Source organism: Triplophysa rosa, linkage group LG16 (genome assembly GCF_024868665.1).
Source record: "Triplophysa rosa linkage group LG16, Trosa_1v2, whole genome shotgun sequence".
In the NCBI taxonomy this organism is placed as follows: Eukaryota; Metazoa; Chordata; class Actinopteri; order Cypriniformes; family Nemacheilidae; genus Triplophysa; species Triplophysa rosa.
The window spans coordinates 10,433,764-10,456,913 of NC_079905.1; the positions used below are offsets into that span (position 1 = coordinate 10,433,764).

Consider the following 23,150-nt stretch of genomic DNA (forward strand, 5'->3'; position numbering starts at 1 on the left):
AAAAAACAAGTGCACTTTAAGTACCGGGATGATGCACATTTTCAACCGAAAATATTAATGCTGTGTCCGAAATAGCCCCTTATACCGTTTTTGAGGGGACATCCATTTTTTTAGAGGTGTCCGAATTCATAGTGCTCATTATTGAGTGCACTCATTCAATCCCATGATGCATCATAATAACGGGTGTACAACCGATGTACACTCACGGTTAGCTGCTAGCCATCTATCGTGATGCTAAAGTAATGCTGGGCAAAACAGATGAAAACTACATTAATTGTACAATGTACAAGTTGATTTTTATTCACACGCATTGTGCCCTGCGATTGACGTCATTTGCGCTCTTTTGGGAAACCGACATACCTCCGGTTCGTATAAAACCCAAATGGAATACTAACTTACCCTTCTAAAAGTCATGCACTGCATGGTTGATGAGTCGTGCATAGTACGTCATTTTGGGACACAGCTAATGACACATTTACACATTTCTTACGTCTATAGCCCTATTCGGATGGTAATTGTTTCTCATAATAACGTCTGTAAAAATAAATCTGCATGGCTCCTTGGTGATAAAACTCATGCATTCGGACAAACAAAAATTATATAATAATATTTAATACGTTAATATTATCATCTGTTGGTATATGATGGAATCCACAGTGCCATGTATCGAAGATGTGTCCAGGACACCGGTAGAAAAACATTTGGATAAACAATACAGTTACCCTCTTTAAAAACTACCAAATCAAAAGTATGTTGTCTTTTGGCACAATTTACCCCAGTCATTGAGTACAAAAATAGTTAAGGTAACACTGCACTTATCAGATTTTTAAAGTAGAAAAACATTTAAAAACATTTATAGGCCTTCTACATCTACTGATGTACAATAAATACAAAAATATTCTCATAGGCTTGTGTCACATACATGCCACTAAACCCACACATTTAGAGATGATTTCTGGACCATCCAAACTCTGGACATAATGCACTAACAAAAAATAACATTTTGTACTATATTCACCACAGACAGAATTGCAATTGATGCAGACACTTCATTTTTATATGACTGCTTTAAAACAAGTGCGTGGCTCATTGTATCCACATATTTATCACAATATTGGTTTCATCTATGGCATATAAACACATTGATGAATGGTTATTCATTTATAATCACAAATTGTCACAAATGAATGACCAAATCATACATCAAAGACATCTTTTTTCAAGCCAATTTATGAAAGAATAAAATTGCATGACACTAGAATGTTACTTGGACCACGTCACCTAGCAGTGGTTCTGTTACGTAAGACTGTTTAGGGATCTTTGGATCATGTTGAAGCGCGATGGTGCTGATTTTGTTATCCAGCTCATCCATAAAACCCTCATCAACTGACTCACTGTCCCTAGTTTCTTCCTCTTCAGCGCCCTCTGCAGGCAAGAAGATATGCAATTCCTTACGGGATGCTGCAGAAGGTAATGGTTGGGACGGGAGACAAGTCTTTCCTCTGACAGATAAAGTTTCGTGGTTGGGAAGCTGCCTACTATGTCTCGCTAATGGTTGTAGGCTTCTGCGCTCTGTTGTCTGTTTCTGTCCACCACGAGTAACGGTCTTCTTGCCAACCTTTGGTATTGGTCGCAGAGGTTGAGATAATTGCACGTAGACTTGATGGTAGCTCTGCTGTGGCATCTTTGCGTTTTCCGCGGTCTTGCAAGACGGAAGAGATGGAGCACGGCTTCGTAACGGAGGAGAGTAGTTGCTGGAAAACTCTCCAAGAAATGCCCAGTGTCTCGGTCTAAACAAGGAAGGCTCACTGATACTGCGAAAACCAAGAGGTACACCATTTCAAAATATAACGGAAAAAAAAAACATTTCTTTTAAAGCCAAAGAAGTGGCGGTGTAAATATGCCACATCATAATACGTCCTAATTTACGATACGTCGCCTGTTTAATCCTATTGGTTGAGCTGAGAACGTGTATAAATAAATAAGAATATATTTTAATCTCGTTTTTTTCAACTTTAAGTTCTCTCTTTACGTTGATATATAAATACAAAATAAAAATTTGTTTTTTAATTTTTTAAGTGACAAAACTGTTGCTAACATGCTAATACCTTTCTTTGTGTTCAACAGAAGTAAGGGATAATCCACAGCTAGCGGTGCGTTAAAGGGATTTAATGCACGACGTGGAGGCCAAGAACCTGGTTGCCTCTGCGAAGTGTATTAAAATCCTTTAACGCACCGCTAGCTGTGGATTATCCCGCTTATACCATGGTCATTTGCCAAGTTAAATCTTTTATTGATGTTTACAGTGAAATTTTAGATCAAACAGGTGAAAATTACAGTGATTTTGTCAGTTAAATTTCAAATGTAATCAAACTTACTGGAGCATACCTGTGCCTTAAAGGGTTTTAATGCACACCTTCCAGCCAATCAGAATCGAGTATTAAAAAAGACCATGGTATAAACAGGTTTGGAACAACTTGAGGGAGTATCCCTTGTGTGTGCAACAAAAATATTACCGAAAAGATTATTATTGAAAATGCAAATGTTTAGGAAATAAATCTGTCATTTGAATTTTATAATTTACAAACTAGTAAAGAACTACACTTTCACTTTATATATACAGTAAAACGGTTAACTTTCAACACTTCAAACTTTAAAATCACCAACTACACTACATATGGCTGCTGCAGTTTTTTTGTTTTCTAGAGACGTCTCCAATGTACGATTCATGTATTATCAGATGTTTGCACTCACTTTGAGCAACCCCCCAAAATTACTTAGAATACATTAACAAGTTAACTCTTAATTTTAATATCCCTGAATGAAATGATTAGCTAAACAGACTTAACATTAAAGAAATAGGCTAGTACACCCAAAAATGAAACTCATATTTACCATGCCATCCCATGACATTCTTCCTCAGTTGAACACAAACCATTTTATATTAAAAAGCCATTGTTATCTTTTTATATGATATTCATAATTGCAAGGATTCAAGCACCGATGTTCATCATTAAAGTAATCCAGACAATTCCAGTGAGGAAATCAAAATGTAAAGAGCAGATCTGAACACATTTAAATATGGTTGCATAACCTTCTCATGTTTAATCACATCAAACAGTCAAGCTTAAAATGTGCCTATTCACGTTGTGAGGAATTAGAAATAGTTACATCTGGGACAGCATGAGGGTATAAAGATTTTCGTAATTGGGTGAACTATTCCTTCAAGCACTTTTCCAAAATTAATACTACTCCGTTCCTTAGTCACAGATAAACAATGCCCAACAAAGAGATCCAGTGCCGATGCTGAGCTCCAGGTATCAGCTTACCTGAGAGGCACTGTGGTGGTCCGACCATGTGTTGATGTGGGCACTGATGGGAGCCTGAAATCCTCTTTAAGCCGAGAGCCACTGGAGGCAGAAAGTGGGAGCATGGAGCTGGACAGGATGTACGTCTGACCCAGAGTTTGTCGACTTTGCTTTGCCCATTGATACTCTACAGGTTTCATGTCTAATGCAGGACTCATGCCTGTCTCAACAGCACCAGACTGACTGCATGCAGTCTTTAGGGGTGCATGTGTCCACATACAGTGATGAATAATTCATGTACATTAAACATACACGAGGCAAGCCCATTGGTGGCACACCACCAAATTCTCCCTCCCCGTGTCCCTTTCCCTCATTAGGTCGTCAGTTTACAGCTGTAGGAGACACTAGATAGCACACAAAATGTCTCACATAGAAGACATTCAGGAACCTGATGTCAGTGCTGTCTTTTAAATCAGTTTTATAAACCCTTGTTCAACACTCAAATTTGGGTTCTAGAAGTACATTAATCAAAATAAAGGAACACATTTTGATATCCATGAAACAAAATTATATTATAGAAATATTTTTAGGAATCATTTTCTCTTAAATTATCCTTCAAACTTGCATAAGTTTATTTAAATTAGCTTGACTTCCATTTATACAGTGGTTTAACAAAAAATCAGCTGAATGCCTTTGTAAATGACATTTGCCTCTTATATTGCAGGTTTCTTTTTTCTTTTAAAACTATTTCAATAAGTAACCATCAGTCAGTAGGACGCAAAAGTGACAAAACAAGAGAAACATAGCACCTTGGACCTGAATTGCTACAGGACAGCACCCCAGGTTCTACTAGGTTACAGAGGTCTGTCTGTCTGTAAAGAAATTTGCCCAAATTCTAATATTCTAGCAGAAACTCTTATCAGATTGAATGTACTGCAACGCACATTGGTTTCATCTAAAATGTAAGAAAAACATGTAAAAAACAAACAAACAAAAAGATCTTGACATCTCAGTTTATTTAGAAATGAGTAAAAAAAAAGAGGTATCAAATGCTGTATCCAGGATCCTCCGGTCACCATGGTCATGTCTGTTAAACTCCAGGACTAAACAGGACATATAAAAAGAAAATACAGGGCAATTAATAATAATTGTTTCATGATGGCATTTCACACATGCCTGAATATCGAAATGAAGGCAAATACTTTTTCAGTATACTATTAAAATAAAAATGAATATACAGCCAGGGAAAAAATTAAGAGACCATTCCAAATTTTCATGTAATCAGCATTTCTAGATGTATTGTGGCCATTCCAGTCACATGAAAACTGTAATAAAAATCTAGGTTATCACATAAAAAAATTACAATTTGAACCTTCCCTAAATACATGTACAAATATTAGTGTTGTATAGCTTAAAAGATAATATGAACTTGTTTTCTTTGCAGTATTTGAGGTCTGAAAAAATATAGAGCATCTTTTATTTTCACCTGTTCCTCCAGGTCTCATTTTCTGCAAATAAATGCGAATAGAAACCATATTTTTATTAAAATTTTGGTAAAATATTGTTAGCAGTGCACAGAATGAAACAAGAACAATAATCTTACCTAAACATCTACCTATAAAAAGTAAACTCAGAAAAAATGAAAATGATGCTTTTAAATGGTCTCTTAATTTTTCCGTTTATATATATACACACCACGTTTAAAGGGGGATTTTATAGAATAATTAATATTTGCTGTTAGTTTACTCACCCTCAGTCCATCCAAGATGCAGGTGACTATTCCTCAGTAGAACAGTAACGTTTTTAGTTGAAACTGTGGTTCTTGGCCAGTGCCATACAGTTTTCTGTGTTGATATAAAAGTGCAACGAATTATATTTTACTCAAACACCCAGAAACATGCATGCAAGTGAATACTTACCAGTTTCTTACAGTGTCTAAAACGTCTCATCCACCTTCAATGACCCAAGAGCCCTGCGGTGAGAAAAACACAGTGAGCAGACATGTAATAAAATGTTCTGACACCCCTGCTGAATTAATGCTGGTTGCCATTATAAACTATATTAGCCTACTAGTAAAACATCACGCAATGTCTTCCATTCATATACAGTATGTGATAAGTGTAGTTTATAAAGTTCATGCAAAGATCTTTTAAAGAAATTGTAAGAATTACTTTTCTTAAATATATGTGATGGAAGTTTTGCAAATTAAGTTTGATGAACAGCTGAGTCCCATTTAAAAAATGTACATACAGTATACTGTTGAAAGAGGCCAAAAGGCCAATTCTGTTCCTCCATCTGCTTCAAACACTACAGTGTATCTTATGTATCTGTGTATATGCTGCTGTACAACTCAATAACTGACCAAGAAATGACAGATAGCTCATACAGACAACACCACCTCAAACATGATGCTGGATTTCTTAAGTATAGTGTATATGAAGTGCACATTGGATTAAAAGCGGGCCCCTCCAGAGGCAGCAATCACACCACAATGAAGGTTCTGGCATCACACCTCATTCAGATATAAACTTAACATGAACCAAATATAGATAATTAAAACCTAAAACCTGAACCAAAGTAAATGGATCACAGTGCAGATAAACAAACATGTACACACACACACATCCAGACAGTCAAAATACTGATCCACTACTATACAAATGTAAAATACGACTCACCCAGTAGTAACAAGCATATTGTATGCACGCACACTCACCAGACTGAATCTGAAGCACCATGTATAGTCTCTCTAGTAACACAGCTGCATTACAATGCTGGAGGAGGTACGACTGCAGTTCTTTATTCTTCTTCACAAAGTTCACAGAAGACCTAAAGATGCACTTGAGTAATGTATTATTATCCCCGAGTATTTCCCACCCCAGTCCTCATACAGAAGTTATGAAAAAAGTGTGGAGGCAGCATTGCTGTAATATTTAAACGGCCATGGAGTAAACAAACTCGTTGAATGCCAAGTTTGGGAAGAGAATATTTTTTTTGAGGAAAAATAAAACAAATGTATTCTTGCAACCAAAAGAAAACCAATACCGTGATGTGTTCAGATGTTTTAAGCACTCGGGAGATTCCACAGAAAACAAGTAACAAGGTCTAGTAAAATGTTTGCATTAAAGACTTAAAAGAATCATTTTCTTAGCTCATTTGGTATCCAATACACTTTGCCAGTTGAACATGTGTCCAATAGGGATGTCATAATATATTGGTATCAACAATAACTGTGATATTAAAAACCATGATTATTCATATGTTAATTGTGCGAATGATAATATCGTAAATAATTCAGCGCCCATCCAGTTTTGCCTTATGAGCCACAATGGTTTCAAACTTTCTCTCTAATGCCTACAGTTAACTTAACTGCGATTTATTGGCCACAAAATACAATTTTGATGAACTTGCCTGATAGCATTATTTGTTAATTTTTATAACATACATGTTTTTATTACCAAAGAATGAGATATTTTTATGTACATACACTGCGGACTGCCTTACATCGAACTCGGCAGATTTCTACAGTAGCCCTAAACAGACATACTGCTCCACAGAGTGCGTTTTGTAAATGTTCTCTCCTTAGGACAAAGGTGTCAGGTTTTCGCTGATTTGCCAGTGTCACCCTCCGTAGTGGTTGCAAAGGGAGGGGTGAGTGGTGGTTGGTTGCAATTCGCAACCTCACAGCTAGATGCCACTAAAACCTCGACAATGCACCTTTAAATAGATATTGTGATAATATATAATATGAATTATTTTGGCCTCAATAACCGTGAAGGGGCAACTGGTGTCCAATAAGCACACATTGCTATGTACAGAACAGGTAGAGCATTATATTAGCAGTGAAAGGTTGTAGATTCAATCCACAGAAAGCAAACGGGATAGTTCACTCAAATATGAAAATTCTGTCATCATTCACTCACCCTCAGATTGTTCCAACACCAGTATACATTTCTTTGTTCTGCTAAACACAAAGGAAGATATTTGGAAGAATGTCAGTAACCAAACAGAACTCATCCTCCATTGACTCCCATAGTATTAATTTTCCCTACTATGGCAGTAAATGAGGGATGAGATATGTTTGGTTACTGACATTCTCCCAAATATCTTCCTTTGTGTTTAGCAGAACAAAGACATTTGTATAGGTTTGAAACAACCTGAGGGTGTGTAAATGATGACAGAATTTTCATTTTTGGATGAACTATCCCTTTGAACATATCGTCGCTGTCGGTCGGAAACCTCCTATGTCCAAATTTGATTAATTTCATATTTTTTCACAAATCGATGCTATTGGTCAGTCCCCATGTGGGTCTGTTATTTTTACAAATTATTAACCAATCTAAAGTGTTGAAAATAGCTTGAGAGCAAATCTCTTAACTCCATTGGACACTTCAACTGTCTGAGAAGTCTCGTAACTCCACCTCTTCTTCACTCCGCGGGAGCTTCTCGGCATTACGTCTCCTGATTGAAAGTTTTTTAGACAATAACGAGTGAAAATAGTTAGAGTAGATACATTTGAGTGGGCCTGTTTTGTTAAAAATCGATAGATGTAATGCTTCGGTGCAGAAGGTAAGTGCCACGAAGGTAAATTTGCGAGCAGATTCGGCTAATTTCCGCCTATTAGACAGCCTAGTCAGCTCATCGTTTTTTGTATTACATCACTTATAGTTCTTAAACCTTTAAAATAAAGTTTAGGAAGATGTATGTAACCATAGTAGTTAGCTTTGGTTAACGATTGAAGCCTTTTCTCTTGTCAAGAGGCTCAACGCGACCGCGGACTTTATTTGCGTGCAGATTAATTTCTGCCTATATTAGACAGCCTGTTTAACGTTTTATTTTGGTATTGCATCACTCATAGCTCTAACGTTTAAAATAGAGTTTAGGAAGATGTATGTAACCACAATCATTAGCTTTCATTAGCTCTTAAAGCCTCGTCTCTTGTCAAAAGGCTCAACACGACCGCAGACTTTGATGAACACTGCTGGCAGCAGCGACGTCTGTGTCCGTAACATTCTTATCAATGACAGCGTAATCTCGTATCTCCCTGCTCCCAAGTCATAAACCTTGTATCTCTGATTAAACATGGTTTTGGGGAAATGTTGTGTTAATGTTGGTACACAACAGTATATGATAGCAATATAAGTATAATACCAACTTTAACGATACAATGTTTAATAACTCAAAAAATATGCAGTTTTTTTAATTTCCTGAAAAATAATGGTTTTGGAGATACGAGGATTACGCCCGACAGCGACGATATACACAAGTCACTGTGGATAAATGTGTCAACCAAATGCATAATGTATAAATGTGAAGAATTAAACATCCAAAAGTACTTGTAAAAAATTGTTAACTCGAATAACTCAAGTTAACAAAGGGTGTTGTACATTTTACCATAAGCTCTTGATATCATTTGAATAAAGTGAATTTTGCGTAAAATGAAATTATTTAAAAAGTGATTCCTACATCCAAATGTAGAAAATTCAGCATGTTACACATTATAATTTCTCTTATTCATTTCTGAACAAGTGGTCTGTACTCTCCAGTATTGTCTCACATGGTCTGGCCTTAAAAAAAAAAAAAGCAAAAACATGTTGCTATTTGCACATCATTGTAAGTGTAATGACTGAGCAACATCACAAAATTGAACAACAAAATAAGATCAATTTGAAATTCTTTCGCCTCATATGTCAATCCCACAAAAATGCTGCCACCCCCAGTCATGGGGCCTGCATTTCTTTCCTTATTGTGCAGTGTTTACATACATAAAGTTATGCTGCTGCCCATGCCGTCCCCAAATAAAGCTGCTGTGTGAGAGACCTTGTAGAGAAGCTGTAGATATCAAAGATAATAGACATTACCAAGATGAGCCACTGCCATTCCTATAAATGGAGAGGGATTGCAACACTCCGTATGGCCGCTCTAGCTAAGGAAGTCCCGTCTTCCAGTAAAAAGAGCCAATCGCAATCGATAAAGACTGACGATTCTCTAAGGTTTTGGCCAACCTGTGTTTTACAGTTGATGTCAGGTTTAATAGTGGGTTGGAAATATGCCATTTAATTGTGATTTTTGCCAGCGATTTTGAAATGATCTGTTATTCCCCATTTAAGTAGATGAAGATAGATTAAGTCGATAGAGCTGTTGTCTTGCTTTCACTGAAATAGCTGCCCAGAGACACTGCAAACATGGCCGCCGAGTGGCACGACTTCTGTAAACGGACTTTGAAACACACACAGCTGAAGCCAAAGTATCACACACATTTCAAATAGAGTATCTTTGCAATGAACAGCAAAAGAAACATTCTGCACTGTGAATGCATTTTCGAAGGTGTGATGCCAGAACCCCAGTTAAATTCCAGCACAAAGGGTGATTGGTAAAAGAGAAAGTAGTATTTGGTTTATTTCATGGAACAAAAGACGAGGTCACTTACCTTTTCTGGTGATATGCAAGTATACCTCCTTGATGCAAACAAGTCCACTGATCTGCAGAACTACTCATCCTCAATGTAACCAACTGCTGGAGTCTCAAATGTGGAGTAGTGGTTGAGCTGAACACTGGCCCCTAATGCTTAACTACCACCATTCGCTCAAATACACAATACAGACACAGAGACAAGCTCTTGCCACGTTCGCTAAAATGCGAAAAAGGCATATTTCAAATCAATTCTGATGAGGGCAAAACACACCTCGCCATCAAGTATCTGATCTGATCACCCTATGAAAAGTACTAAATTCAAGGTCCCAATGTACAGAAATCTAAAGTTTAAATGACCGGAGTCATCTATTGGAACAAAAAGGTGCTCTCTAAAAATAAATTTAATTTCTAATATTAGGGCACGGACCAATTTTACAAACCATAAACAGGGTTTTTCCTGGCTCAAAATTAGGTGGAGGTGGTGCAATCCTGACTGCGTGCACACTTGCGCATGTGTAGGCCTACCGTACCTTTAAGTGAATCATTTGCGTAATCTGAAATTATATTGCTATATAATCATACTTAATAACATAAAGGAAGCCCTTACATGAAAAACAATTTCTTACCTCTCTCTGACTATTATTTGCTTTCCTTTCTCTTCTTTCATTTTCTGTTTAATCTATTACTCTTTGAATAATTACCTCAAAACTGGTTTTGTAGGTATTTAAGTAGACATTCCTTGTAGCTTGCGATCCATCAATATTTTGTATTATTTAGGGTAAATCATGAGTAAAACCAGCTCATTCTTTATTCTGCAGTTCACCGTGCTTCAACTGATCATTAGCTGTGATTCACTTAATGACTGACTTGTTTCAACTGTTTATTAAAGCAAATCGGTTCAAATGAATCCTCCGTTTGTGAATTGTACTGATAATGTTGTGTGTTGATACTACCAACACAATGAGAGAGCGGTAAGAGGCTGTTCAGGATGTCACTACTTTTGCATCTTAACTTTTTCTGAGCTAAATTGGCGAATTGATCAGTTTCATCTGCACTTATGATTGATCTCCTCGCGGTGTGTAAAGTGTAATCGCTGAGCCATACAGTAACTGCACAGCTGAAAACATTACACCAATTGGATGTCACGTTAATTTTGGAAACCTTTTAAGAAAATGAACATACTTTGATGCGAAATAAACACAGGTCATAGCCTTAGGAATACATTTGTTGAAAACTGCAGTTCTTCTCTCCCAAGGTTTTGTCAGCGTGTCCGTGCTGATAACTAAACAGCGCCGCCATAGTGACAATGCCGCTACTGCAGTCATAAATGAATAACCCACAGAGATCACTTGTTGTTAGTGTCTTCCGTGATGACACCTGACTGACATCATTTTGTCGACAGTCAGAGATGGCATGGAATTTGATGGAGACACCTGCCTCCAAATTCTCAGGCAGGAAAAACCCTGATAAATATCAGAGTAAATTCATATTTCCAGTTCTGAGCTGCAAGATAAAATGTAAGATGAAATATCTGTGACTATATATGTGACTCTGAACCACAAAACCAGTCTAAGTAGCATGGGAATATTTGTGCCAATAGCAAACAAAACATTTTATGGGTCAAAATGATAGATTTTTCGTTTATGGCAAAAATAATGAGGATATTAAGTAAAGGTTATGTTCCATTTCCTACTGTAAATATATCAAAACGTTTTGTGAGTGGATGCAGCAAAAATGCTAAGAAAATGGCAGGAAACACGCCTGCAAACTTCTCTCGCTTCTGGGAATTATCCACTTAAGTTTGGTATCTTTGTACAGTTTAGAATTTCCTCTTTGGGTTTATCTACTCTCCACAACGTCATTACAGCGGTAATGAGAGGGTTAAACAAACCTGTTTCTTCTTAGCGGCCAGCTACAACGTCTCTGATTAAAAACTTCAAAGGTGATTTCCTCAATATTTAGATTTTTTGCAGCCTCAGATTCCAGAGTTTTAAATAACTGCATCTCGGCCAAATATTGTCCTATCCTATTACACCACACATCAATTGAAAGCTTATTTATTCAGCTTTCAGATGTGTATTTTCAAGTTGTCCAGGGTCACATATGTCCTTATGCGTCACGGCATACCATACTCTTATTTGAGCAATACCACCATAATCTTCAATGACTAATATTTCTGTAAAAATTGTTTGGCTTCAGGAAATAACTATATTAAAGTTTAACAGTACCTGGCTATAAAACTACTTGTGCATTTTAATAAAATTGGTTAAATAAAGTAAGTTATATGAGCTTAGAACAGGATTAAAGTAAATTATTCCTTAAATGTGGCATAAGGCTCATTTGCAGTTTCTGTGCCGATACAACTTCTTGGTGTTACTCTGCCAGATCACAAATATCTAGTAAAATGTACAGCTATTGTAGAGAAAAACAACAATGACAATATTTTGCTTAAGACTTGGCAGACTGTTAGGTAATTATTTGCGTTGTGCACTTACCAAGTCTGAAGATGTTGTGTCCTTGATATTTGAAGTCAATTAATTTTTTCTTCCTTTCTGGCTTATAGTGACAGGGATCTAAAGGGTTTTAGGTAGGAAAAGAGGATTCTTCCCATAAATTCATACAAAGATCATTTTATAGCAAGCAAATTTTAAGGAAAAGCAAGTCAAATTTATTAGTGAATATTTACTGTTGTTTTAACTAGCCTCCTTTGATTCAGATTCTACTCCGTCAGTCTCCAACGTGCATCTGGAAGACCACGCAACACATATGCACGTTGCTGACGTTCACAAAGCGTGCGTGTTGAGCAGGCGCTGGAGCCGGCGTTCACGACGCAGGGGCTGTGGAGCCGACGCAAGAGCCAGCATTCACAACATATGCATATTGAGCGCCACACGCATGCGTCATGTGGTCTTCCGGACACGCGTTGGAGACTGACGTGGAATGTCAGGAAATTATTGAATATAGTTATGTTTGTTCGATTGTGCACAAGTAGTATCCTCGTCGCTTTATACAGTTAAAGCTGAACCACTGAAGTCACATGGACTAGTTCAATAATGACTACATTTACATACACTCTCATAATGCGATTATAATAGGATTTTGGAAATACTGCGATTACGCTTTACCTCATGTACATGCAATCATTCGATTTAAATAATGCGATTAAGCTCATAATCGCAGTAAGCATAATCAAAGTAACATATGTGGCGTACGTTGGTTTTAATCGCAATATGAAGGCATGTAACACAATCGCATTTATGCTTCTCTGATCAAGGTGTGCATGTGCTTCTGTCACGCACCTTAAGCGCAAATTCATTGTAAACATGACAGTCTGAAGTTTTACCGTCAACACAACTTGCCGTCAGTAGTCTCTGCTCCTTACCTTCATACAGAAACAGCGCGAACGCGATGACAGCGCACATCACTGTTGCGGAGACATTCTCCATCATATTTCTATATTCATCAGTGCCGAATAACCATAAAATACATCCACATAATACTGTTTTGCATTTGACGCGATGAAACGATAGCCAGTAGCCTAACACACACACCTACTATATCTAAGATCATCATTTGTGCTGTGTATTATAGAAAATAATCAGACATAAAACGTCCATGTAAACGGGAGCAGAGGTGTTCTCATGTCATGTTAACATGTTACTGCAATTAAGTCCTTACTCTTATTATTGGAAATAATCACATTATTGGTGCGCATGTAAACAGTCAATCCCCGAGTTCCAATTCGCCTACTTATACTAGCCCTAATAGTAGGTACTTTTGAGTGCATGGCAAAAGAGATTGCACGCACTGGGACATACTAACAGGAAGCGGAAGTGGCCGTTGTTGCCTAGACAACATTGTGGCCAATAACTGCCACACACATCAAAATACAGCTCTTCTTTCCATTAAGGTATTTATTCATTCATTATTTCGTATGTAATGTTTACTGCGTACTTACATTTGTTAATTTAGTTAAGCATCAGTTATAAAATTTATTCATGCAGTGGAGTGCCGTTAATCTCCGCCTACTCGCGGTGAGTTGTGGGTAATATCAGCCGCTAGTGTGCATCGTTCTGCACTTCGAATTTCTACAGGAAGTAGTAGACCATCTGGGACTCTTTGGAATATTATTTTCAACATACTACGATTTCAGACATACTAATTCTACTTTTGAATACTATTAGAATATCTTTAGTCACTTTCTGGGCTTTGAATGTCAGTTATGTTACCGTCTATGGGTGAGTCAGAAAGCTCTCAATTTGTGTTCCAAAGATGAACCTATATCTTAGGGTTATCGTATGACTTTAGGGTAATTCATGGCAGATTTTTCATTTTGGGCCAGAGTAACCATTTAACACTGGGGCTTAAAAAATATGATTTTTTTGCAGAAATACAATGTAAGGTAAAGCCTCCAGGGTTTTCACTTTAGGGTGCCCCTAGTGAGTAGGGCACAGTGAAGTGACCGGAACTTCTCTGAAGCTTACGATGCACAAAATATGTAATTACTGTGCAAATTCCTGCGCAGATGGAACTTTTCGCTTTAGAAAACGTCAGTATATCATCAGAAGGAATTACTTATGTGCTGCTTGTACCAGCTTATGTGACTCAAAGCAATGACACATGAGGGCTTGGATTTTCTAAATGAAGATCATACTTTCAGCAAAAAAAAAACCTTTACTAACAATGCCACCTACATTTTGGATGGTCTGAATGCAAAAATTGTTTTGTGAGCTCTTTTAAAAAACTATAAATTGTTTTTGTTTTATATATATAATGTTGTGCAAAATGACATGATTAAATGCTTTACAATTATGTAATCTGAAGGGTATCTAATCGAAAATTTCTGCCTAAATCATGACTCTTATATTCAAGCATCTACCACTTTTCCAGAACGTAAGGACAGAACATAACTGAGGGCCTGCCGGAAATCAGGGAAATTTCAATATCAGAAGTTCTGAGAAGGAGCTGCAAAAACTCTCAGTAACCAAAAATCAGGCGAAGTTCATATACTGTAAATGAGAACAGTATTGGACACACTTGAAACAACCTTTCGTTTAACAAATTCTGAAGGATTTTAATAAAATTAGAAGATTGTTCTTATAGAAGCCACCAATCATACGATACAAAAAAAATAAAGAAAAACATGCGACTCCTGGATAGGAAATGTGAGCAAGTTATAGTCCGGTATTAGGGATTTGTTCTGTCCCAGTGACATGCCCTAGCATAATCATCACAAGGTATTTGGCTATTTCTTCAGTGCAACTCCACTCCTTCACCCATTGCTACAACAGAACATCACAGGTGCATGAAGGATACACAGGCTCTTGTGTGCAAAGCTGAAACTGAAGAGAAAACACCAGCTCAAACAAGAAGTGGAGGCTCTTCTGTCAAAAACATCATGGTCATATATGATTAGACAGCTCCATAATACAAATGGGTTTATCCTGGGCTGGCCAGATGCTGTCACATGAAATACATACAGTTCCTAGGCAACTTTCAGTAAAGATGAAACCACACAGAAGTGGGTAGACACAAGGAGGGGATAGATCTTATGGTTGATTGAGTCCCAATGTACCCACCAGACACAACAACAAATGGAGGTCAGAGATTTCTTGAGCTTCTTTGATGTGAATACCTGGCACCTTCAGAGAATGTTAGCCTGCAACTTAATCGATGGTTATATAATAGTTTCATGATTCATTTTTTAAAATTACATTGCGTATAATAAATTCATGCAATACAAATAATTCTAGCATAAACAAATGACTCACTGACATGCAAGAAAAACTAATCCACAACCTACCAGTGACAAAAAAGGGTTTTTGTCAAAATCCCAACATTGAGCTATTATTGGGACTGAGTAAACTCTAAAAACAATAAACAAACATGTACAAAAATAAACTAAACCTACATCACTTCTGCAAAATCATATGATTATTGATTTTTCAAAAATTAATTAATTTTTGCACTTCTAAAGACAAAAAATAAAGATACTTTGATAACCTTAATCATTTTATCTAAGATATACAACTTGATAAACATTAAAACAAAAGTTTATTATGCTGCTGCTGTTCCTTTAAGAGCCAGGGCACGGATGTAGTATAAAGGGATGCACCGAATGTTCGGCAACCGAAAATAGAAAAAAAAAAAAATGTTCGGTGTCGTGTGATATGATCAAGCAGCAACCAGCGCAGAGAGAGAGCGCGACACGCATGCTTTATTAATGCAGCAAACATGTCGGCAGTGCTTGGAGCATTTTTGGAGTAAATTTCTGAATGAAAGTGTCTATACTGGTCGGTAACTTGTGTACTTCAGGCTGGAGCGGGCAGTCTGACAATAGCCCCGCCACTCGCGACATCAGCGTCATCTAAGGGCGTGTTCATACTTGTAGTTCGGTTCGTTTGGTTCTTTTGGTCCGAACCAAAAAAAAAATAGTTCTGTTCGCTTAGTGTTCACACTGGCATTTTAAAAGCGAACCTAAATATTTCTAACCTAACGGAACGGAACTTACCGGATATCCAAAACAATGCTGTGTGCTGGGTTATACATGCTCAGTGTATGACTGCGCATATGAGGGTATTTTTAGCAAGCCGGTAACTCGCAAAGACCTCATGAAGTGGTTAAAACTGTCAAAACGGTGCCAGGATTTCCTCCGTTACATGCACAAGCACATATCTAATAAACAATCCTTTATATGAACAAATCACTTGATTTTCGGGTTGTATATTGTTATCACTTCCTGGTTTTGATTCGGTTCGATGCCTTTGGTCCATGTTGCGTTCATATTTCAATCGAAACCGCACCAGTTCATTTGTAATGCTTTTGACATAAAATTGACAAAATAAACAAAAGGGTTTGGTTGAAGTCATGACTAGGGTTGTTGTGCTTCTGTCTGCTGGCTTTTTGATTTGTTTCGTTTCGTTCCACGTAACAATCAACAGAGTTCTTGTGCGTTTGTCCGCTGGGTTTCCCTCACACATCAGGATTTCTGATCATAAATATTCAACTTGAATAAATATATGTTGAATATTTACGATTCTCTATCAGGGTGGCTCCAATGTTTTTCCAATCAGACTCTTAACAAACCAAACCACGAAAAAATCTGATAAAATAATCTGTAGAGCCGTTTAAGATCATCGTGACTTAACCTAGGATTGTCGGAAGGGGAGACATCGGTCCGATTATCTTGTGGTGAAGTCCCGGCATAAGACGACGTGAAAAAGAACTTTTCAAGTATTTTGCGCTGTCTGAAATGCAGAATACATTTCTGCACATTAGAATTTAAATATATATATATATATATTCATCAATTTGACAGAAAAATGGTTGCACCAGGAGGAAAAAAAGGTCGCAGTCTAGATCTGGATTTAAAACAAAGCTATTCTGGAAGAGGTTTGATGCTCTGCTTTCGCCATGGTTTTCCTTCTCGTGCCAGCATGAAACAGATACAATGTCATCTACTACATTTCATCCTCTGGTGGAATAAGTGAGTCTCTCCAGCACCTCTTAGGAAAAGTAAAATAATTAAAATCAATTCTGGGATAAACAACAGATTCTAGAATCTTTTTAAAAAAGAATCGCGATAATTAGGTGAATCGATTTCCACCCCACCCACTATTATGGATCAATATTGGACCACAACTAATGCGAAGATGTATTAATTCAACAGGAAAAAATCAATATCTACACACATTAAAGTGATAGTTCACCCCAAAATGAAAATTCTTTCATCATGTAGTCACCCTCTGGTTGTTCCAAACCTTTATAAATTACTTTGCTATGCTTATCACAAAGGAAGATATTTGAAAACATGTCAGTAACCAAACTCTCATCCACCACTTACTGTCATAGTAGGGAAAATAAATACCATTTACATTTATGCATTTGGCAGACGTTTTTATCCAAAGCGACTTACATTGCATGATACTATACATTTGTATTTGCAATCCCTGGGATCAAACCCATGACCTTGGCGTTGCTGGCGCCATGCTCCAACCAATGAGCTACAGGAAAGCCTATGGGAGTAAATAGGGGATGAGATCTGTCTGGTCACTGACATTTTTCAATATCTTCTTTTGTGTTCATCAGAACAAAGGAATTTATACAGGTTTGAAACAACCTGAGGGTGAGTAAATGAAATGATTTTTGGGTAAACTATCCCTTTAAGAGGCACCCCTTTATTTTGACACTTCACATCTTCATACAATGCCACTCTAGAGAAGAGTTGACAAGACAGCCCATGATCAACTTTTATGCTCAAATATAGGCTCAAGACTCCAAGTTTTAGTACAATTTGCTTTTGTGCCAGTGACAGTTAGGTAGGATTAGAGAAGCTTTAGTATGGATTTATTTCCACAACTTACAAAATAATACGATTTAGCTACCTTGTGAAAAAGCTACAAAAAGGCCAGCCTATTAAACCACAGCTTGAAACTCTAGGAAACTGCCATTCTTGTGCACAGTATGTCTTAAACCACTGGCGAACAGTCCATGGGCGTGATGTCTGAAGATGACACTTTTAGTAGATAAATTGCTAAAATCCAAAACCGAAGATAGTCACGAACAAACCTGTTAAGGGAAAAAGTATAGAAAACCAGCACAACAGACAAAACAGTTTTCCACAATGCATGTGTAAAACAACAAAAGTGTAGTTACCTTTTCTTCATGTAATTACTAACCTGACTTTTGCCATGGGATTTAAATCACTTTACTACAAATGAAGTCGATTCAAGCACACCATCACATTAAGATTACAATTAACGTGGAAGTCATAATGGTAGTATGAAAACACACATTTTTGAAAACATTTCATACATTGATTGCCAAAATTCTGTTTTGGAGTACCTAATAAAAAAAATGGATCAATATTTATGAGGACATAAATTGTCAATGTGTAATGCATGAAATTAATTACGTGCAAAAGATGTGCTCAACTTTCATTACCATGCATTCCTATTTTACAGACTAAATTCCTATAACCTCTTATTTGATTACACACATTTTGCCCCCAATTGACTCCCATATTAGGAAAAATCATTTTTTTGTTCTGCTGAACACAAAATACATTTTGAAGAATGTAGGACAGCAAACATTGCTGGGGCACTTTTGACTACCATTGTATTTTTTCCTACTATGGTAGTCAATGTGGGGGCAAAATACTTCTGATTACAAACATTCTTCCAAATATCTTTCTCTGTGTTCGTCAGAACAAAGAAATTCATACAGATTTGGAACAAATTGAAGGCAAGTAAATGATGACAGAATTTTCATTTTTGTATCTTTGTAATTTTCAAAGTATCCCTTTAGGATTCCATGAACATCCATTCCATGAACATGGTTGACTCAATTTACAGAAAAATGATCCAAAAAGCTGTGCAGCGAGTTAATCACTCAAGAGATGTCTGAGCAACAGAAGCTAGACACTATTTATATTGCATCTATATAATCATGTAAATGTTTCTACACGAACAAGATACAAATAATCTTATTTAAAAGGGCATTCAGTTACTTTCAAATGGAAAAACATGTCGTTCAACAAAGCTTGTCGTAATTTCTACTGCAATAAAAATCTTATTTTTTCACTTTGTGGCTGATATTTAGTGAGCCAGCATGGGTCTTTGACAGATCACAGTTGCTCAATCCAACCCACTCCCTCCCTTCTTGCTGTTGACAAACAATTTGATTTGGTTTAATCTTCAGTACATACAAAAACATGCAACCAAATCTATAAGGTTGCTTTAAGAAACAAAATGATATGCAATTATAACGTTGCATGATTTCACACGCAGGCAAATGTATCTAGTGATGCCAGATCAAGCAGATCTGAATCCTAATATATTTGAAAGTCCGACTTTGGTATCTTAAATTAAGACTAAAATGTGCATCTCAGGACAATTTGTTGAAAGGATGGTTTAACTTTTTTCTTGAAAGCTTTCAATCCACCTGTAGATTCTGTGAATGAGATGTTTAAGGATCAATCACTGCTTTTGTTCCAAGTGCAAGAGATTGAAGATCCAAACCTTGAAACATTTTTCTATAAAACAACTTAAATACAAACTGCTTGCAGGAAAATTAATATATCAAATAGTTAATGTAACAGTACAGAACATCTAAATGAAACAAAAAAACCTTAAATAAACATTGTTATTTTCTTTAGACTGTCATTACCTGCAAAATTGTACTAGACAGCTAAAAACTGTAAATGTTTATTATGAACTTGGCATTCCTAGTTGGAGTAAGGCAACAGACTTGATGACCGATTTTTTTAATGCTAGCTCAATAACTGATTGATCATTGTAGACCAAAATGTTAAAAGGTGGAAGTGTTCAACATCAATGATAGGTGGGAGCCAAAGGCAAGTGTAAAAAACACGCTTGCAAAAAACATACTGAATTGCGAAATCCAGACAGACAGCATTTAATGTGTAGCTCAGAATGGCTTGGAATTTGACTAACGACAACTTAATCAGAAAGTTGCGCTTAACAGCTAATCAAACACGGATTATGATACAGATGCTGTTTAAATATGTCATCCGTTTGTTCTGCGTGTCTAAGTAAATGAGACATGACATGGTTTCGTGTACTACATCTCACTATATGGAGACGTGAACTTCAGAGCTGCTCAGAGCATTCTGATGCTTCATTTGAGAAAAGCTATTAAACACACACCAAAAGTCAAAGATCCGGTTAACTTGAAAACATTATGCAACTACAGTACCTAACTATATTATTCTGTAGTATCAACTAAAGTAAATTGATTAACTGTAGCAAATATTGTAGTATACTTCAATATTTACTATAAGATTCAAAACACTATAGTATAAATGAATTTTCCTTGAACTATAAACTTACTATATTACAGTATTTATTTTTTAAGCCGGCCAAAATAATCTTACTGTAAGAGTAAAAAACTGAAAACATGAAATCCAGACAAATTAAAACCGGTAAATGATTTTTAAATTTTTTTAAATTGCGCATTTATTCTGTTGCGTTATGTTGAAATTAAGTCAAAAGCATGGAGAATAAAATGTTACTAGCCAAAGGTAATTCTCCAGCGTGTCAGTGTCATCTCAGACTTTTTAAAATTAAAACTGTGCCAACAACAACTGAATGGGGTTTGGGAAAACCAACTGTACTCTTTATTGAAAATGTACATGTATTAGTTTAAATGTGAATGGCAAAGAACACAAGCCATAGAAAGATCAGAACAACTCACAATATTCACCAGTATAACACAAATAACATGATGACAAGGTATAGACTAGTAGGAAGGGAAGTTACATATTGGTAGCACTAAACTAGTGCTGACTTGAGCAGTTTTATTAAACCTATTAAGAATATAAAATAAAAATGCAAAGAAAAAAGGGTCTTCGGGAGTCTTCAGGCTAAAATTGCAAGAAAATTCTTGAAACTTAAATACATCAATTCTGATACCAGAAATGCCTCTGGAGTTCCACACACAAAATCTGCTTTAAAGTGCCAGATCAGAAGCGTGGCTTCTTGGCAGGCCCATCAAATTCCTCACGGACCCTGCCATATCCTGGGTTTCCAGCACCCATGCCCCTTGGACCCCCTTGTGGGAAACGCTCATTGCGCTACATGGATCATCAGTTATATATCAGTCGGGAGGATTTAATTTTGTAGAAATTATGATGTTTCCATGGGTAGGGGAGAAATTCAATAGAGGTCAATAAGTTCCATGAGTTCATATTATGAGCAAAGTGTTTTAAAAGCGGGATCCAAGGAAAACAATCGGTGTAACAGTTCCAACACGCAGATCCACGGTGCCACGGGTGACATAGAAAAAGGAAGAGAGGGTAATGTATTCATTAGTCAAATCCTATAACATTTCATTTTAAAAGCGCAGGTTTGATAAACACTACAGCATAAAGATACTGAAGACAGTTGCATGGGAGATTAAGTGCAAATGCGATAAAGTTGTGATGTTCACTTTTTAATGCCTCAAAGCCACTAACATGGCAGTAGCCGGGTTTCCTTCCAAAGTTGTGAATTTAGCTTATGCGCAAAATTGGAATATCATATTAAACTTTTGCGAATAAGCACAGCTTCCATCCAACGAGTCAAAACGGTCACTTCCTAATAAAATGACCCTAAAGAGAAGCAAATACATAAATTTTGTAATAACTTGCGCCTCAAACAAGACGACAAAACACAAATGCGGTGCTTTACTGGATGCCTGCTGTTTGGGAACAGTTGTGCCCGTTCTGGGAGGCAATTCCAGAAATACTTTTTCGCCTAGACGACTTTGCTCAGGCATTTAAGAATGACCGTAACAACATTTCAGATGCTGTGCAACAAGATCGGTACTTTGGTTAGTCAGGTTACGCCGTCCCAACGTGCAGTTACATAACATTTTATAGGAATTTATTTGGCAAATGCGTTTCCATCTCCCATTATTCGCATGAACCCTTTTTCGCAAAAAAGAAAAACCACCTCAAGCAAGCGTAAAAACTTTTTTGTGAATTAAGGGTTTTTATTTTTAAATTTGGCATTTCCATCACTCGTTTCTGATGCAAAACCTCAAAATGCGCATAAAACCAGAGTGAGAGAAACCCGGCTAATGAGGCTGTTAATGTATTTTACTGTAATAAATACCTCTTAGTCATCAGGGTATGAATCGAAATCAATTTGTTTTTTTTCCATGTGGATATTGTTTTTATGCCTAAATTTAAAAAGTTTTTCAATGCCATTTTTCAATGACTAAGGGCAGGCACACACTGAGCGACTTTCTTATGGATTTGAGAAGATTAGGGCCAAATTTGTGCTTTGCCATTTGTCGTATGTTGAGAAGTGGATGTGGAAAGCGATCTTAATATCAAACAAATTTCTGACGTCAGAAATTTTGGTTGCATCATGTGAGGGTTTCACAGTTGAAGCTGAGCTACATTTGATTTTCACATAGTTCAAGTCACGCATAATTCAAGTTGAAGCACGAGGATTGGACCGCACAGTGAGAACACATCAATTCTAAACTTTGCCTTAACACGCATGTGATTATACATGTGAAAATATTTTACAAAATCGTCACAGAAATCGAACAGTGCATGTGGGCCTTACCTGAAAGGTGGTAAAAATGTGAATTGGTGATACATTCAATAAACATTAATTTTTGGTTTTACTTTTTGGTTTTAAAGACATGAATGAAAAAGATTAAGATCACATACTACTCAGACGATTAAAAAACACTTAGACCATGAAACTACGATGCAGGTTACTTCAAAATGAAACATCAAATGCGTCCTGACAGTACAGGGTCACACTGCACAATGTTTCCTAATGCAAATGCCAATCCAGATTGACAATACAAGAATATTCCAGTATTCAGATTATCCTATGAAAACCTAATTGAAATCATAAGCATCAGTAATTAGTGATGCACCAAAATTTAAGACACAAAATTCAGCCAAAA

General features: G+C 36.7%; 1 protein-coding gene across 2 annotated transcripts in view; it reads right to left on the bottom strand.

Moving 5' to 3' along the window:
• Positions 1–4,307: 4,307 nt before the first annotated feature.
• The window catches only part of sfpq (splicing factor proline/glutamine-rich), a 32,592-nt gene continuing 13,749 nt past the window's right edge, over positions 4,308–23,150 (bottom strand). The window contains exons 10-12 of one of the 2 annotated variants that reach the window (XM_057355177.1): positions 5,228–5,280; positions 5,059–5,152; positions 4,308–4,411 (exon numbers count right to left, since the gene is read on the bottom strand). In XM_057355177.1, coding sequence (XP_057211160.1) covers positions 5,254–5,280 — 27 coding nt within the window. In that variant the 3' untranslated portion in view covers positions 4,308–4,411; positions 5,059–5,152; positions 5,228–5,253. Of the gene's footprint in view, positions 4,412–5,058; positions 5,153–5,227; positions 21,316–23,150 lie in introns of both variants that reach the window. The other variant, XM_057355176.1, reaches the window with a different exon arrangement.